General features: G+C 36.6%; 4 protein-coding genes across 5 annotated transcripts; 3 read left to right on the forward strand and 1 right to left on the reverse strand.

Annotated features, from left to right (window-relative positions):
• The first annotated feature begins 213 nt into the window (after window positions 1-213).
• Window positions 214-2,470, forward strand: LOC109170371 (purple acid phosphatase 5-like). Its single transcript, XM_019319453.1, has 7 exons — window positions 214-646; window positions 731-842; window positions 952-1,178; window positions 1,288-1,426; window positions 1,595-1,815; window positions 1,920-2,041; window positions 2,138-2,470. Exons 1-7 carry the CDS (start codon window positions 257-259, stop codon window positions 2,328-2,330), a joined length of 1,404 nt encoding a protein of 467 aa, XP_019174998.1. The 5' UTR covers window positions 214-256; the 3' UTR covers window positions 2,331-2,470.
• A 2,446-nt stretch (window positions 2,471-4,916) lies between these two features.
• Window positions 4,917-6,937, forward strand: LOC109170374 (hypoxanthine-guanine phosphoribosyltransferase). Its single transcript, XM_019319459.1, has 3 exons — window positions 4,917-5,307; window positions 5,797-5,961; window positions 6,639-6,937. Exons 1-3 carry the CDS (start codon window positions 4,978-4,980, stop codon window positions 6,735-6,737), a joined length of 594 nt encoding a protein of 197 aa, XP_019175004.1. The 5' UTR covers window positions 4,917-4,977; the 3' UTR covers window positions 6,738-6,937.
• A 2,140-nt stretch (window positions 6,938-9,077) lies between these two features.
• LOC109169818 lies at window positions 9,078-9,380 on the forward strand. Its single transcript, XM_019318708.1, has one exon. The coding sequence runs from the start codon at window positions 9,078-9,080 to the stop codon at window positions 9,378-9,380; it is 303 nt and encodes a 100-aa protein (XP_019174253.1).
• A 297-nt stretch (window positions 9,381-9,677) lies between these two features.
• On the reverse strand, window positions 9,678-14,185 carry LOC109170370 (DEAD-box ATP-dependent RNA helicase 39). Of its 2 annotated transcripts, XM_019319452.1 has the most exons (10): window positions 13,542-14,185; window positions 13,094-13,189; window positions 12,821-13,009; window positions 12,514-12,654; window positions 11,821-11,961; window positions 11,313-11,455; window positions 10,742-10,871; window positions 10,578-10,626; window positions 9,997-10,360; window positions 9,678-9,954 (listed from the first exon to the last, which is right to left on the reverse strand). In XM_019319452.1, the coding sequence occupies exons 1-10, from the start codon at window positions 14,088-14,090 to the stop codon at window positions 9,789-9,791; spliced, it is 1,968 nt and encodes a 655-aa protein (XP_019174997.1). In that variant the 5' UTR covers window positions 14,091-14,185; the 3' UTR covers window positions 9,678-9,788. The 2 variants fall into 2 exon arrangements, with proteins under 2 accessions (XP_019174997.1, XP_019174996.1); XM_019319451.1 differs by having other exon boundaries at window positions 9,678-10,360.
• Between the last annotated feature and the right edge of the window lie 1,135 nt (window positions 14,186-15,320).

Here is a 15,320-nt window from a genome sequence, read left to right on the forward strand (position 1 = left end):
TGAACTTTATGTTGAAACCAACTTTGAGCAGAATATGTTTAATTGAAAATTTGAAATTTCTCCATCATATCAACAATCAACATGCCAAAAATGAAAGCTAAGAAAAATAAAATGAAAAGGAATATTGAATATTCCATAGGAGTCCCGAGTCCCTGTTATGCTCAACTAACTACATCCCTCATCACTATATAGTATATATACGATACGCTAGCTGAACCGGAACACTACCTACTCCCTACTCAACTCAACATCGAAAATGTGGAGAGTGTGGTGCTTTTTGATCCCTCTCTTCTTCCTTGAAGCTCCGCGCCTCTGCAATGGAGGCACCACGAGCTCCTACGTCAGAAAAGGTGAGCCCGCCGAAGAGTTATCCGTCGAAAGTTTCCCTCCGCCGCAGGGTTACAATGCACCGGAACAGGTTCATATCACTCAGGGAGATCACGAGGGGCGTGGCGTCATCATCTCCTGGGTGACGCCCGAAGAGAAACAGCCTAATTGGCTCAGGTACTGGAAGGCGTCATCGCAGGACAAGGAGGCGGCGACGCCCGTCAAACGCCGCAGCTCTTTTGCTTATTCCAGCTCCGTTTACAAATTCTACACTTACACTTCCGGCTATATTCACCACGCCGTCATCACAGACTTGGAGGTTTAATTTTTCTTTCTTCGATCTCTTCTCTTCAACATTGTAATTGCCATTTTTAATACTAACAATTCTCTCTGTTTTTGGCAGTTCAATACGACCTACAAATACGAAGTTGGAAATGGAAATGTTAATCGGCAATTCTCCTTCACAACGCCTCCCGAACCAGGACCTGATGTTCCTTACACCTTCGGCATTATCGGTTAGTATTTTCATTATTTTTCAGCAATGGATCGGAACTCCAGCCGGGCTTAATTGTGAATTACTAAAGTGTTTGTGTTTTTGAATTGGTGTATATACAACCCTAACAGGGGATTTAGGGCAAACAAAAGCTTCAAACCAGACTTTGGAACACTACTTAGCGAATCCAAAGGGTCAGGCGATGCTATTCATCGGCGATCTTTCTTACGCCGACAACCACCCTAACCATAACAATGTGAAGTGGGATACGTGGGGCCGCTTTATCGAGAAGAGCGCTGCGTATCAGCCCTGGATTTGGACCGCCGGCAACCATGAACTCGACTATGCTCCTGATCTCGTACTTTTCGATCAAACGCTTACTAACCTCAAATCATCATTATATTGAAACGCCATATATACATACACAATACACTCCTGCTAATGTTGTTGTACGTGTTTATATACAGGGTGAACCTGTTCCATTCAAGCCATTCACGGAGAGGTTTCATGTGCCTTACACAGAATCTCAGAGCACATCTCCTCTTTGGTACTCCATCAAAAGGGCATCAGCTTACATAATTGTCCTCTCCTCTTATTCTGCATATGGTAAGTAATATAAATAAGCTCCTTCGGGATTACAAGCAAAATTAAACTCGCTGGCTCAAACTAAGAACATAAATAGGTCACTCTTGTTGAGAGTTGGCAGATCAATTTGGCGAGGATTGTTCCAATTATTTGTATCAATATTAATATAATTAACCAAACATTTTGCAGGTAAATATACTCCACAGTACAGTTGGCTTGAGCAAGAACTCCCAAAGGTGAACCGTTCTGAGACTCCATGGCTGTTTGTTCTTGTGCACTGTCCATGGTACAACAGTAACAACTACCATTACATGGAAGGTGACACCATGAGAGTGCAGTTTGAGCATTGGTTTGTTAAGTACAAGGTTGATATTGTGTTTTCCGGACATGTCCACTCTTATGAACGCTCGGTAAGTTTGTCTTATTTTTTTCATTGTGACGGGGTTAATCATCCGGGTATAATGTTGATTTTTTTTTTTTTTTTTTTTTTTTTTTTTTTTTTTTTTGGTGGCAGGAAAGAGTATCTAACATAGCATATAACATTACAAATGGGAAGAGTTACCCAGTAAGGGATCTTAGTGCTCCAATGTACATTACCATTGGTGATGGTGGAAATATTGAAGGCATTGCAGACAAGTAATTAATTAAGCATTTATAGTTTTTAAAATTTTATTAATTTCTAATTTAGTTTTAGAATTAATTAACATTATATATATGAATAATATAATGCAGCTTTTCAATGCCCCAACCGGACTACTCGGCTTACCGGGAAGCGAGTTTTGGGCATGCGGTTTTGGAGATAAAGAACCGGAGTCATGCGTATTACACGTGGCACCGAAACCAGGACGATGCAGCCGTCGCCGGCGATGCCACTTGGATTTACAACCGATACTGGCTTCCCCTTGACGAGAGCCGCCACCGCTAGAACTTAGAAGACTCATTAGTTCATTCAACAGTAGACTGATTTTGGTTTTTAGGCCAGGGTTTAGATCTTATTGGATATTGTTTATTTATTGAATATTTGCTAGTATATTTGCTAGTATATATATCCATCTTTCTTTATTTTTCTTTGCAGTAACGATTATAATTAGATTAAATTATAAAAAGAGTTAATACCCAAAATGGTCCCTCGACTATGCCATAATTACCAATTTGGTCCTCAACTACTATTCTTACCCAATTAAGTCCTCAACTATGTAACTTTTACTCAATTAAGTCCTCAACTATACAATTCTTACCCAATTTAGTCCTCAACTATACAATTCTTACCCAATTTAGTCCTCTGTATTAATTTGACTGTTTGTTGACTGTCAAAAGTCGGGATAAAATTATAATTTTACAAGATTTCTCCTTCCTCTCCATTTAGCAGCGCCAAACCATGCAGCAATACACTCCGATCAGATTTCGATCGTCAAAAAATCGTTGGAAATCAAATTCATGGGCTATCCGATGCATAACCACTACTTCGATACTGACAGGTTTAGAACCCAACCGGAGCTTATTGCTACATGGTTTGGCGCTGCTAAATGAGGAGGAAGGAGAAAACTTGTAAAATTACAACTTTATTTCCACTTTTGACAGTCAACAAACAGTCAAATTGACAAAAGACTAAATTGGGTAAAAATTGTATAGTTGAGGACTTAATTGGGTAAGAATGATAGTCGAGGACCAAATTGGTAATTACGACATAGTCGAGGGACTATTTTGGGTATTAACTCTTATAAAAATTTAAAGTTCACAAATCGGAATTTAAAAAAAAAAAAAAAATTACTTATCAAACATGTGCAAATTTTATAACAATATATAGTCTACACTTTGACCACATGCCGAATCTAGTAGTTTAGCTTGGACGTACTATTATTATGTGAACCAAAACTGCTTTATGGCCTGTTTTACACTGTGATTGACGATCTCGTCGGAGCACGTGGAGGTCTTCAGGATGACGTTGCACTGGTTCAGAAACACGTGTCTTTTTCGTAGGGAGGATGAAGAAAGACGACCGATTGTTTTCGGCGTGGATTCAAATGTAACAATGCGGTTTGGAACCTTAGAACCTTAAAAAATCGATGATGGACAATGAAATTGCATATATATCATCAAAAATCACAGTCAACAAACGGTCAAATAGACAGAGGACCAAATTGTGTTAAAATTACAAAGTTAAGGACTTAATTTGGTTGAAATTGAAAGTTGAGGACCAATTTGTGAATTTAGCTATAGTCGAGGGACCATTTTAGATATTTAGCTGAAATTACATTGTTTGGTTGGAGGGAATTGTAATTCTCTCTTTTTGTTGAATTACAATTCATGTTTTCCTCTCAAGGATTACAATTCGGTGCTTAAAAGGGAGAAAAGAAGCCTCTAATAATGCAGTTGTCTCACTGCCCTCCAGGCTCCAACATCTCATTCTCTATCTCTGCTCTCTGTTTCTGCCGACGATGGTAGATTTGTAGGGAGAAGGACCATGCATAAAATTAAGCAAAAGATGCAGTAACCCATTGAAGTATATTGTGTATATGGCAAATGGCAAAGCATAACTTTTGGTTAAATTTGTTTTTTTGTTTTTTTTTTTGTTTTTATTATTATTATTAGTATATAAGGGTATTTCAATCACTTATTACCTTTCAATTCGTACTTTATTCCCACTATTCTTTTTCCACCGAATCACAATTTATTTCCCTCTTAATTTCTTCTTTCTAACCAAACTTTCTCCCTAATTCATTCCTTCCAACCAAACTTCCCCCTAATTCATTCCTTCCAACCAAACACCCTGTTAATGTTTGGTTCTAGTTTGCAATAAGGATTTATATGATCCTAAGCCCTAACTATTTATGGTCCACTTTGGTTAAAATTGGTAATAATAATAATAAAATAATTGAAGACCTATGGTTGGGAGTAGAAAATTAGGCGGAAAAGAATGGTAATTCAGGGAAAAAGAATTAAATGAGAATAAAGTAAGAATTCAAATTACATTGTTTGATAAGGAGATTTGAATTATTGAGAATGGGAACAAGAATATATGATATAAAGATTAAAATGCATTTTTGTAATAATAATAATAATCAAGGATAAAAATGTTATTCTTTTTTCCCTTTCCACAATGAATTGCAATAATTCATATAGGGGAGGTATGAATTACAATTAATTGAATTGAGTAAATTGCAATTCTCTCAAATCAAACTGTAATTTTCACATTTGTTAAATTTTATTGTAATTGAATTACAGTTCATGCCAACCAAATACCCCATTAGTTCATGAATTGGAACCCTATTGCCCCTTAGGAACATTTGGTAGGACAAAATTACAATTAAATTCTTATCAAATTTCATGAAATTTATAATTTATTGGAGAGAATTGCAACAATTCCCTCCAACTATGAATTTTTCAAAATTTACAATTCTATTATTTAGTTAGAGGGAATTGCAATTTCTTCCAACCATGAATTTCTCCTAATTTGACCATTTTTATTTAAGGAAATATATATTCCACTCCCCTTAGACCTCTACTGCGTCGGTAATAACTCTTAAACCCTACCCTAACTTCATCGCACCAAAATCCCATTCCCAAATTTCATGGCCTTCATTTTTGAGGATCACATTGAGAGAGTCCTCTGGACTGACCAACAAATATCCGACCGAGTTTCTCAACTCGCCTCCGAGATCACCCGCGACTTCACCGTCAATGGCACCACCGCCGGCGCCGCTCTGCCTTCCGCCCCGGTCGTCGTCGGTGTCGCTACTGGAGCCTTCCTCTTTCTAGCTGATCTTGTCAGGAAAATCAACCTCCCTATCACCGTCGACGTTATTCGTGTCGAGTCCTACGGTTCCGGCACAGTCTCCAGCGGCAAGCCTAAGATTTCTTGCGACTTGAAAATTGATGTCCGAGGAAAGCATGTGATTTTGGTAAGCTATTACTTGTTTTCCAGATTTACAAACGTTTGAAGTCAAAATGTAGTGTTGAGTGTTGTATACATTGTTTTGCTTTTGAATGCAATGCTATGATTTTGTTTGTTGAGAGCTCAAATTGAAAATTTGAATGTCAAAGATGCTAGGTTGGTCTCCCATGATATAAACTATAAAGCCATCCCATTTTACTTGTTATATTACTATTCATTGAATAACAAACTCTCTCCTTTTTTTTTCTTATTTTCTTTTTGCATTTAATAGTGATTCTAACCTAATAATTTCTAAATATATGTATTTTACATGTTAATAATAAATTCAACATTATAACAAATTAAATTAAAAATAATTTCAGTTAAATTTCGTTTATCTACACATTTACTCCATAGAAATGTAGCATATTATCAGGCTGTCACTTTCATTCTCTCAGACATTTAAGTTGCCCACTATCCATCTTGTAATGTACAAATTTCCCATCGGTTCACACAGGTGGAGGACATTGTGGATACTGGAAACACTTTATGCCGTCTCATTGAACACTTGAAATCAAAAGGAGCATCTTCCATATCTGTCTGTACTCTTCTTGATAAGCCATCTAGGCGTAAAGTCAATTTTGAGCTCGTGGGTGATGGAAAGTTTTATCGAGGTTTTGAGGTACCCTTCTCTCTCTATCTTACAGTGAGCTATGCATTTTGCGTCCAAGATGAAATGGTTGACTAGTAATGTATGCTTACTGTTGATACACTATTAGTATTTGACTCTTTGTTTATATATGAACTATATGCTATGATATGCTGGATACTGCTGTTTTGTCTTCACATGCTGTTATTAGAAAAGGTCAGAAAGCACCACTGACCGAACATCATTGTTTTAGTTGACAATCTCTCCCCTTCCCTTAGTTCCCTGCTGTTTTCCATTTATTTGAGTTTTGTTTGAGGTACGCTACAGTGATACAGTCTCTATATTATATCGAGCCTACTGAATACTATGACCATTTTGCATCCAAGATGAAATTTCTGTGTGTCTAATGTCTTGGTTTATTGGATTTGGATTGAAAGATTGAGGTTTGGTTTTCTTTCTTAAAAAAATTTCAAGTTATCCTCAAGTAGTGATACTGAGCACTGCAGTATGCTTTGAGAGGTAGAAGTTGATTATTGGTTTCTGACTGGCTGTCTTTGGCAAAACATCATTAAACTCCAACATCCATTGGAATGTTTATGCAATATTTTGGAACCAAGCATTTGTTTTCAATCATAAAAATCGGTGTAATTTTTGTGACAATTGAACTTGAACATAGGTGGCTCATCAGTCTTTGTTTTATTTCATCGCAGTGCCCAGATTACTTCGTAGTGGGCTATGGATTGGATTTTGCAGAACTGTACCGGAACTTACCTTATGTTGGGGTTTTGAAGCCAGAAATGTACAAATGATTTCCCTCAGCATTGGCATAGTATTAGTATTTATTTGTTGAAAACAGTATTAGTATTTATTAATTTTAGAGAAACATTGAGATTTTAGACAGTTCTACTTCTGGAATAAAGAAAACCCTTGAATACAAAATGTTGCTTTAAGCATTCTGCTTTGTTATATCACATTTCAGATCACAGGTGCATTGTTATTTTGAGACAAATTGTTCTCTGTATAGAAAGACCATTTTCTTTTAAGATGGTTTGGGGCGGAAGGGTTCAAGTGAGAACATGTTCCAAGACTAATCTGATCGAATGATTGAGGATTGTTGAAAATTAAGGGAAAAAATGGAGGTCAATTTTATAAAAATGTAAATTTACAATTTTATAATAATTATAAAACTAATCTCGGGTTATTCTCATAATGTGGAAGAGATTATTGCATTAGTCAAAGGATTCAGTTCTGAAAATCATCTCTTACACATTATGGAAGAAATTATTACATTAGTGTAAACTCAAAGGCAATGGCCATGGAAGATCACTGCTAAAATCATTTTTTTCGCCAATTCTGAATTAAATAAAAATACATAATAATCCTAAATTGTAATGAAACCTCAAAGAAACGAAAAAAAAAAAACCTTAGTAAATCATTCATTCATTCATTCAACTGTTCAAGCTCAGCCTTTAACTGCTCAATCTTGAGCCCCATGGATCGCTGTATAACCCCTTTTTCGTTCTCATTCAGCTTCGCCAATAGGCCGTCGTACAAGCCCAGAACTTCCTTGACGGCGGCGCGTGCACATTCAGCTTCCTCGTCGAAATACACAGTTTCTTTAGATTCCATTGCCGATTCTATCTCCTCCCTAGCTTCTGCGAACTTGAGGTTGATCTTGTCGACTTCTCTGTCGGTCTCCACACTGTATAGCCGCAGATTGTGGAAAATCTTGAAGTGGGTCAACGTGTTCAAGCTCGCCGGATGAAGAAAAGCAATGGTCCTCGAGGGTTTCAAGAATGGGTTCGGCTCTGAAACGCCCGGCAGTTTGGAGAAGGATTTCGACGGGAACGGAGAATTGGGTTTTGTTAATTTCTCAAAAGGGCGCCTGAGAATCGAGTGATAGAGCGAATTTGGCGAGCGTCGATACATTGTGGAGTGATATGGAGAGTTGGAGACGGAGAGAGCAGACGTTGGCCAAACCTTGAAACCCTTTGATAGATAGATTCTGCCATTCTGCAAAGGTTGTAACTTGTAATATTCCTTTCTAATTGGGCCTTCTATGGGATGAAGGCTCAGGTCCAAACTTCTGGTTGACTTAGCTGTGTGGATCATGATCTAAAATAACATTGTTAAATTTTATGAATTAAAATAATGTATATTATAAGTTAAAATAATGTATTTTATGTGTTAAAATAATATACATTATGTATTAAAATAAAACATGTTTGACCATATGACATAGGATTTAGCAGATACAGTAAAACCGACTTATTCATGATTAATTGTGCTGTTTGTCACATTACTTCAGTAAAATATTTGATAAATAAAGTTAGTTTAAATAGTATTTTCCTAATTGTTATTAGCTTCTATAAGACAAAAGGTTAATCCAAGTACTCAAGTTAATATTCAGTTAGTACTCATGTGGTAAATTGTAGGTACCAAATATTAGTTCTCTTAGAGCATTCATAATAGATGAGATATTTTGTTGTTTTTAAAGAGTTTTTGTAAGTGTGATTAAGAAAGGGAATGTTGTAAGGAAGAGAAAAAAGAAGAAAAAAAATCAAAACATATTTAAAAATTAAAAATTAAAAATTAAAGTAACTGTCAGGCGCGCCCGACCCGACGTGGCTTTGCTGTGCAATATCTCTTTCTTGCAGGAGTTATATTTCTCTAATATTTCTTCATCACATCAGTACAAGAAATCATTCTCAAGTTCTTTCTCTGATATAAACTTCAAATAAATCACTAGTAAGGATGCTCTTACTTAAACAATCGTTGAGTCACTATGGTTTATCTTTCCACCATCTTATCGGGTTGGAGTGTGGTCCGTGTGGAGGCTTGGTTTGTGGGCAAGGTTCCAACAACTAACCTAAGTCTTCTATTTTATTATGGATCAGTTAAAGAGTTGTTTTGCTTTCATAACGATTTGACCCCAAGACTCCAATCTCTACAGCCGGCAATAAGCAATTAAAGGCCACCAAAACCACCCAGACAAGTGCCCAACAAACCAATTCAAATATTGTATCATTTAATTAGCATAACCAATCTTCCAAACTCAACAACTTCAATAGCACCACTCCACTTATATAAACCACCCATACTGCTTCTGCTAAACTGCAAACATTCAGCAATCTTCCCCGATATCCTTCATGGAGCGGAAGCGCTTGTCTCTATCAAACTTCTCGCGAAAATGGGGCAAATGGCTAGGATGCTACGGCTATAATAGAGAGAAAGATCCCGTGATTCAACTCGCCCCGGTAGAGATTCAGGGCTTCCATGTTGGGAATGCTGATCAAAGCACTTACAGTGGTGAAGTGTCATCAGTCTGGAAGAAAAACATCTTCATGGGAGCAAAGTGTCAGCTCCCTGATTTCTCTGGTGTCATAATATATGACACTGCAGGGAACATTGTTGCCCCTGCAAAAGCTCCCCTTGCTCTCCCATGGAAGTGATGCGAAATCTGAATCTCAGAAGCCAGTTCTTTCCTCCCCCAAGAACAGATTGCTGTAAGTTTGATAGTTATCAATAAGTGTATCAAACAGCTTCTGTGTATTTCCTGTTAATCAAGGAGCAACCAAAAACCAGTCCAGAATGTATTTCTTTTTCAATTGGAATGTTAAGCTGTCAGTGGAATCTGTTTAGTTGTTTCTGTACAGAATGGATCTTCATGACCCTGTTATGTTGCAGCTCTAAAGTGGTATTCTAATCTATAACAGTGAAAAATCAAAAAATGAGATCAAGGGAATCAATTTTGAAACAGATGAACCTTAACCATTAATAATATATATAAGGTGTAAAGTGGAGAAAGAGAATGTATCCTATGACCATTGTCAAGAATCAAGACCAAAAAGCTAGATACATCAAGCAACCTTTGAACTTGACAACGAACTCCGACCCCTGAATCCAACAACATTTAGTTTTGAACCGGGCTTCTGGCTCTCTGATTGTGTCTTCCCGCTTGGGGTCTTGGACAGTTTTATTACAGTTTTTGGCCTTGACGGGGTTGACTGTTTCTTCCCACTTGATGTCTTTGACACTTTGGTTACATTTTTTGGCTTCCCACTTGATGTGTTTGACACTTTGATTACATTTTTTGGCTTCCCACTTGATGTCTTTGACACTTTGAAGACATTTTTTGGCTTCAATGGAGTTGATGCTTTCCGAGATATTGCCTTTGAAGAATTTTTTACAGCTATTCCTTTACCACTGGTACTAGGTAATTTGGTTGAGGAAGATTGTTTCTTATTTTTTGCATTTGAAGCTTTAACTAACTTTTCCTTCTTCTCCTTCTGCTCCGTTATATGGGATCTGGCATTATCCCGTTTAATACTGTCAACGGATAGAGACTCTAAGCTCTCATTCTTCTTTAATGCCTCTTCAATCTTAGTTGCCAAAAGCAAATCCCTTTTAGCCACCAAGCTAGTTACCTTCCCTGTTATAATAGAAAAGTATTTGAGTTCAAAATTTGCAATTATCAAACACGGGGCAAAAATTGAAATATATTCTGTCCATAAAATTCCAAATTGTCGTTTAGAAAAAGCAGCATTCATATAAAAACCAATTAGAAGGGAAGATGCAAAAGTTTACATAATAAAAGATATACGGTGTGTGTGTGTGTGTTCTTAATCAGGAATCTAGAAGACACATACCTTTGGCACCCATGCGAGCAGTTCTTCCTGTGCGGTGGAGGTAATCAATCTGAGATAGCCAAATGCAATGGGAGTTAGGCTTTACTTGCAGCAGAAAAAAATGTATGGAAATGTGAAAGAAACAAATGAAGAGTAATAAACTAGATAAATCTCATCATGCTTACAGAGTTTGAAGGGAAATCAAACATGATGACATGATCCACATCTAGGTCTAATCCCCTAGCAGCCAAGTCTGTGCAGACCAGGGTAGGGCAGTCTCCATCATCACGCTTAAATTTTTCGAGGTTTTCAACCCTACAATACAACCACATTATTATGCAGAACTCAAAGATATGGAGTGCATGCTAAGAGAAACTCAAAGCCATAAAATAAGCCGGTTAAATCACAAGGATTAACAATATATATAACCATTCCTCTTTCTTGAACTTTCACCACAGTGATCAGTTGCATACTTCGTTTCTGTGTTTTGGATGGATATTTATTGTGGCAAAAGCACAAATGTGGTATTTGTTAAGCCTCTTGACGAGAGGCGTCCCAGATTATATACATGCTAATGCCAAGCAATGAATTGGAAACTAATTATTCTTTAGATAAAAAGGATAAAAAAGAAAGGAATCCAAAGGAAATAGAAATCATAATAGACAGGCAGACATCATACTACACGGGATCTGCAAGTAGTGTTATCAACCACATCTTCCAGACCCGTAGGGCACGTAGCAAGTGGTTTTGTCTCACCTTTGTTCTGCTGGAACTTCTCCATGGTAGTTGACAGTTGAGATTTGATTTTCAGTCAGAAAATGGTCCACAGCACGACTAGAGTTCAATGTGTTGCAGAAGACCATTACTCTGTTTCCCTTGGATAAACTTGGCTCAAGTACCTGTAACAAAATTGTAAACAGAGCGTCAGATAAACCCTACCTATGCATGATTACCCAACTACAAAACAAGAAATCAAAGAAACATTGTGAATCTCCATTATAGTAGTTTCAAAGAAACAAAATTCTTGATTCAAAATGCAATATTAGTTAGGCAATGAACATACATTTCTTTCACAAGTGATTTAAACTGTAATCAGGCTATCAACATATATAAACACATGAATAAATATCCACATGAAAGAATGCTTCAGTGACACTGATACTATATTTTATACCAACTACTTTAAATATTTTGGCTATGACTTAAGGGGTATATATGCATGTGCACACACACACACACACACACACGCGCGCATGAAATAGACCTGCAGTAATGCCTCCAACTTGTTCTCTGAGCCAGAAAGTCTGATGAAATCATGCCGAGCAGAAGCAATCTTTTTATGAAATGAAGAAGTACGCAAATGTTCAATGCCTTGGAATTCCTCATCAACCAGCTTTTGCACTGCCTGCAAATTTAAATTTCACATTATCCAATTACTCAATAGAATAGAAAATCAAATTCTAACTTCTGCAAGTACTAACTACTAAGTACCAAAACAGAATCCAGATACAAGTCTATGAACCCGAAAAACCTAATGGTTTTGGGACCTTATATAAATAGAGTGAACAGTATAAAGAAACTCAAGTCTTTCTTAAAATCCCAAAATGTCTGACTCCTTCCATTTACCCCTACTTCTTTTGCATGTCCATTCTTCTAGCCTATAAAGCAATTATAGAGCAAAAGAAAAACTTCCCATCTATTTACTGCAGTCTAAACATACATAGAGTCTCTAAAGAAGTGAGAAACATCTCTGAAACTATGTATAATGTAGAGAAAATTACATTAAATTTCATTATTCTCTTATTGGATAATCGAAGTGACAATATTTGCTTTTAACCTCCAAAAGTAGGTAGCTTTCCTTGATTTTTATTTGTCATGTGATTGAGCCATTAAGTACTCCATACTTTGTTATTGATAAGCCCTAGAAATAAAAATGTTGTAATTGAATTAAGCATACCTTTGTCATTGTTGCAGTTACCAAAACAGTTTGAAATCCTTGATCATCAACTTTAGCAGCACGAGTTTTCAATGGTCTCAGAAACTTGCGAATGTCAGGACCAAAGCCACGATCAAACATAGTGTCAGCCTCATCCAGCACCTAATTATGTTGCCATCATCAGAAAGTGTTGTAAAGAAGAAATTAAGTAATTCCTAATTTAGCAAGCATGCATGGAGAAAACTTTTAGAGTGAGTATGCAAAGTTCAGAGTAACTAGAGAAAGGAGGAAAACACCAGCACACAAAGAAATACAGATATATAATTACCACGTATCTGATGTCACCATAAACCAAGTTCCCCTCCTCAATATGTTGAAGAACTCTGCCCGGGGTTCCCACAACCATGTCAATTGGGGAATTCAAGGAATCTTCTTGAGGCCTTAAACGCCCACCACCACTTACCATGGTAGACCTGAACCGTGCATGATGACTAATGGACTTTGCCACCCGGAAAACCTGCAGCCTCAAGCATGGATTTTAGTTCTTGAAAGCAGTTGTTGTGTTCTTGAAAATTCTAAATTTACATCAAGCTGAACAAACCTGCTCGCATAGCTCCCGTGTTGGGCACAAAACAACAGCTCGAGGGCGTCTGGGTTTCATTAGGATACCATATAACTCCTCATCTCTTCTCAACAACTAAAAGTAGCAAAAAGATTAAATATTATTTCTTTTTCTAGTAAGTAGTAAGCATCACGCTGATATGGCCTACACAATAGCAAATGCAAACATCATTGTAAATCTCTAATACCAGGATGATCACTTAACTTCAACTCTTAAAGTCTTTGAAACTACACGTTGGCGAAGTGCAATGCAGTTTTCTTAATTATAATTGTTTCATGTTATTTGATGACAACCCAATTATGGCATGTCTTCACAAAAAAAAAGTAGAAATACCAATAGACTAACTTAACCAAAACTCAAAAAAGAAGAGAATTCAAGTGATTGAAGTGAAAAACATAAAAGAAAGAATAAAAAATAGAAACATTACTTGAACAATAGGCAACAAGTAAGCAAGAGTCTTTCCAGAGCCAGTGTGCGAGCCTAACACCACACTTTTCCCACGAAGCACAGCGGGAATCCCAATAGCCTGAATCTCAGTGGGCAAAGAAATGTTCATTTCTTCCAAAGCTCCCATAACCTCCTCACTCAACCCCAACTCCTCAAAACTCGAAGCCTCCACCGCCTTATTCTTCCCGCTTCTCCCTGCCAGCTCCCCGTATCCATTCCCCTTCGCCTCCTTCAACTTACCCACTGGTGCTGTGCCACCTGCTTTTGAGGAGTCTTTGAGGTGCCGCAGTCTGAGCTTTTCCAATAAAAGCCCGTGCCTTACCGGCTGCAATACATCCTCGTCGGCGGTGAAAGTGGCGGAGGAGCAGAGCGGGCTAAACCTCTGCAAAACCCTGTGGGGGTTTAAGGGGAGAGAGTAAAAGTGGGTGGGAAAAGAGAGGCGTTTGGGTGTGGAAGGAAGAATGAAAGTGTATCCCAGCAGTGCTCTCCCCGTTCCTCCCATTTTCGCCATTACCGTAGCACGACTCATCCCTCCTGTTCTCTGATTTTTGGATGGAAGAATTTCTTCATCTCATCTTTGCACAATAGCAGCAGTCTAGCATATGGATTCAATCGGGTCGGTTTTGACCCGGATAATACAATTGCCTTGTTTTGTTCTATACTTCTGTAGGCTAGTTCATATTTGACTTATTGAACAAGTTATTGCAGGCCAAGCCTTTAACTAGGCCCTGAAAGCTCTCAGCCCATACCATAGTGCTTATCTAGGCCCAATCAATTATATCACTTACAGGCCTAGCATTATAGTTTTGGAGCGTTATGCTGTGCAAATTGTAAAAATGACGTCGTTTTGACGTTTGACTTTTAAAAAAAAATTAGTTTCGATTGTCGTTAATGACGTTATGTTGTGCATAATTTGAACTATATAGTTCATTCATTCTGGATATATAGTTCAAATTATGCACAACATAACACCATTAACGGCAATCGAAACTGTTCTTTTTTTTTTTTTTTTTTTAAGTGGGACGCGTCATTTTTAATCAAAATGACGCCGTTTTTGCAAACCGTGTGCACCATGCATGGTAAATTATACCGTGGACCTTTTTTCATATTGTAAATAGGGGTGTTACATCCGTTAACCGAACCATTTTAACTGAAATTTTTAAAACATTAATCATTAATTGAATTATCTAATTAATTGAATCGAAGTTTTTTCAATTAATCGATTAACCGAAATTTTTAAAGATAAAATTTTAAATCCTAAAAATAATACATATAATAATAAATTCACTTCAAATAATACATATAATAATAACTATAAGAAAATATACAAAAACAATAACATAACATTACACATTTATAGGAATTTTAATTTACATATTTTATATATATATATATATATATATATATATATATAATATATTTGAAAACAAGATTATATATTTATTATTTATATATATTTAAAAATTTCGATTAACCAACAGTTTAGAACCGAATTAATCGTTAACTAAAATTTGAAAAAACCTTTAACCATTAACTGAATCGAAAATGCTCGGTTAAAAAAGGATTAACCGAACATTATCGGGTTCACTCGGTTAACCAAAAATTTACTGAAATTTACACACCCTAATTGTAAATAAATTGCTAATACAAATTTATTTTTAATGAATCATATATACATTTTTAAATATTACACTAAAAATGAACATTTAGATTAGTGGTCAACATACTTTCAAAAAAAAAAAAAAAAAAAAAAAAAAAA

The sequence above is a fragment of the Ipomoea nil genome, unplaced genomic scaffold (assembly GCF_001879475.1).
Source record: "Ipomoea nil cultivar Tokyo-kokei standard unplaced genomic scaffold, Asagao_1.1 scaffold3321, whole genome shotgun sequence".
Lineage (NCBI taxonomy): Eukaryota > Viridiplantae > Streptophyta > Magnoliopsida > Solanales > Convolvulaceae > Ipomoea > Ipomoea nil.